Genomic DNA, 2,576 nt, shown 5'->3' on the forward strand with positions numbered 1-2,576 from the left:
GCGCGTGACAGTTAACTAGTCTAAATGTAATTGTGTAAAACTCACATTTGACGCGCATTTCGTAGTTTCGTTCGGAAATAAACTTGTGAATTTGTGTTGTTGTTGCCAGTGACAGTTTTACGTAATTAATAGCCTAAAACTTACCTGTTATATTAAGATAATTAAAAGTAAATTATACCAGATTAGCTGGTTATACATCTGGCTTTTCGTTCATTCATCAATGGAATTGGCAGGGAGATAAACTCAATTGGACTTGTTTAAACTACAAGAGCACTAACTGCTTTTAGGTCCAAGACAAAAGTTTGTTTATGTAATGACAACCACGTCCACTGTTATCTTTTAGAAACAACAGAGAGACTTATCTGCACTGATGCTTCGTTGGTGCTCAGGTTCTGCTATTCTGAAGGAGTGGAGTGATAAGAGGGGTTACCAGGTCAAAGCTTTGGCCCACACACGGAAATAAAACAGAATTAAACGGAATGAAAAAAAGCATTCAGTACTCAAGGTGTAAAAGTGATACAAATATATTTTATATACATGTAATCTATACAACCATTTGAGACAGTGGACACTTTTCATGTGCACATCCATCCTTCATAATGCAGCCGCCAAAAACAGGCGTGGATGCGTAGAAATGCGTCTGCAGAGTATAAAAAAAGAAGCAATTCAAAGCACGCAGTTCATCTTTGAACCAGCAAAGACAACAATGGGTGACAGAATGCATTTAAATAAAATTTAACTTGTCTTTACGGGAACGAAGAAGAGAGGATACTCTCTCCGTTATTCCCACTCAAAGTATGCGGAGATGAGACGTGCATGTCAGTGACAATCTTGATTGTTTTCTCTTGGAAAGTTCCTTGTTCCTTGGTTTTGTCAAGACGCCGTTGTTCCACATAACCTTGTTGTGTTCAGCATCTCCTTCAAATCGTTCTCCGGCTTACCTGCAACCATAAAAGGCCACGTCTGCGGAGGGAAACACAATCTATTAGGACCAACAGCTTCTTAGAATATTAATTCATCAAGTAATTACATTCAAGTCAAACAAAAACGCAATTAAATGTCAATGAATCATCTGCAAGGATCAGATGGACATAATGAATTCCAGATAGAAATGGCCCATCAACAGATTTAATTAACAAATTAAGTTATTATACACTTGCTACTGTATCTAATCTCCTAAATCATGATACAACATTTCAAATGGTTATTTGGAGATCTGCTATGATATGGGAGATATTTCACAAGTATTTAAGTTATTTTAATTGAATCATTTAAAGGCCAATGTTGTACTGCATCAGCTGCATCATTTAGAAAAATGAGAGGCCATGGCTAATTTATGGTCTGTGAATTTATTGTAGAATAATGCTTCATAAAGGGCAATACTGTTGCCCAAAACAGTCAGCATAAATAGGAATTGTTGCTTTTACCCTCTCATGCACCTGCTTCACAAATGTATCACCCTCATTTGTGACCTTGGTACCAAGCAAAAGGTGCTTATAGAAGGAGTCTGCAGCCCAGGTTAAAGTCAAATACATCTACAAGTGGCTGCAATAAGAAAAATAAGCAGTGACTGAGATATTATTAGGCAAACACACCCTAATTGTGATTCAATCCGGCCTACATTTTCAGATTTAAGGCCTACCTTTTAAACATAATTTTAACTTCCCCTCACAGATATGTTTTAGAAACATAAATAAACGTTCAGCAGAGTTTCCCTTCCACTCTGTCCCCCAGTCTCACCAGGTTAACGGGGTGGATATATCCGTTTTCATATTTGTCGTTGGCCAGTATCTGCCGAAGGTGCGCGATGTAGCTGGACGCCAGGCGCAGAGTGTCCAGTTTGGAGAGCTTGGTGTCCGCTGGTACCCAGGGTAAGGTGGTCTTCAGTCGGGAGAAGGCTTTGGACAGGACGCGCATCCTGGCTCTCTCCCGGGCGTTGGCCGCGTTCCTCTGCCCATGTTTTCCCTCCTGCTGTGCCACACCCTTGGGTGCCTTTTTCCGGGACGTCTTCCGTTTCTTGCCCGGCACGTCGTCTGCGCAAGTGCCCTCGCAGTTGGAGCTCTCTTCCGTGCTGTCGTTAGAGTCTTTACCGGAGGAGCCAAACTTCAGGATGCCATCCAGGAGCTCGTCGTCAACATCGCTGAGAGACCCGGTGGACATGGTGAACTTTCTCCAAAAGGAGCGAGCTCAAAACATGGGAGCAGAAAGCTGAGGCTGGACAGGAATGAACAAAGTGAACACGCGCTTTGGAGATATGTTCATCAACTGTTAACTGTGCGTGAACAGAGCAGAGAGGAGCAGACTTTTTATCTACATGGTTGAGAGGGCGTTACCTCATGCTGGGAGGAGACCTGGTGCTGATCTAACATGCTGGTCCCCAAAGGGTTCCAGGACCCCAAGGGACCCTGGATGGGTCCCTAGTAAATTACAGAATATATAGTTTGTTTTAGCCGCAATTCTACTCACAAATTAGTATTAATTAATTTAAGAAAATTGTAAAGGGATGGATTTTTATATATCTTTGAACCTTTTCAACAACTTCAAGGGGCCTAAACTTTACTTTGTGAACCACATGA

General features: G+C 41.6%; 1 protein-coding gene across 1 annotated transcript; it reads right to left on the minus strand.

The window, feature by feature from the left end:
• Window positions 1–508: 508 nt before the first annotated feature.
• Window positions 509–2,269, minus strand: tcf21 (transcription factor 21). Its single transcript, XM_029425520.1, has 2 exons — window positions 1,741–2,269; window positions 509–963 (listed from the first exon to the last, which is right to left on the minus strand). Exons 1-2 carry the CDS (start codon window positions 2,158–2,160, stop codon window positions 874–876), a joined length of 510 nt encoding a protein of 169 aa, XP_029281380.1. The 5' UTR covers window positions 2,161–2,269; the 3' UTR covers window positions 509–873.
• Between the last annotated feature and the right edge of the window lie 307 nt (window positions 2,270–2,576).

Source organism: Cottoperca gobio, chromosome 24, assembly GCF_900634415.1.
Source record: "Cottoperca gobio chromosome 24, fCotGob3.1, whole genome shotgun sequence".
NCBI classification, from domain to species: Eukaryota; Metazoa; Chordata; class Actinopteri; order Perciformes; family Bovichtidae; genus Cottoperca; species Cottoperca gobio.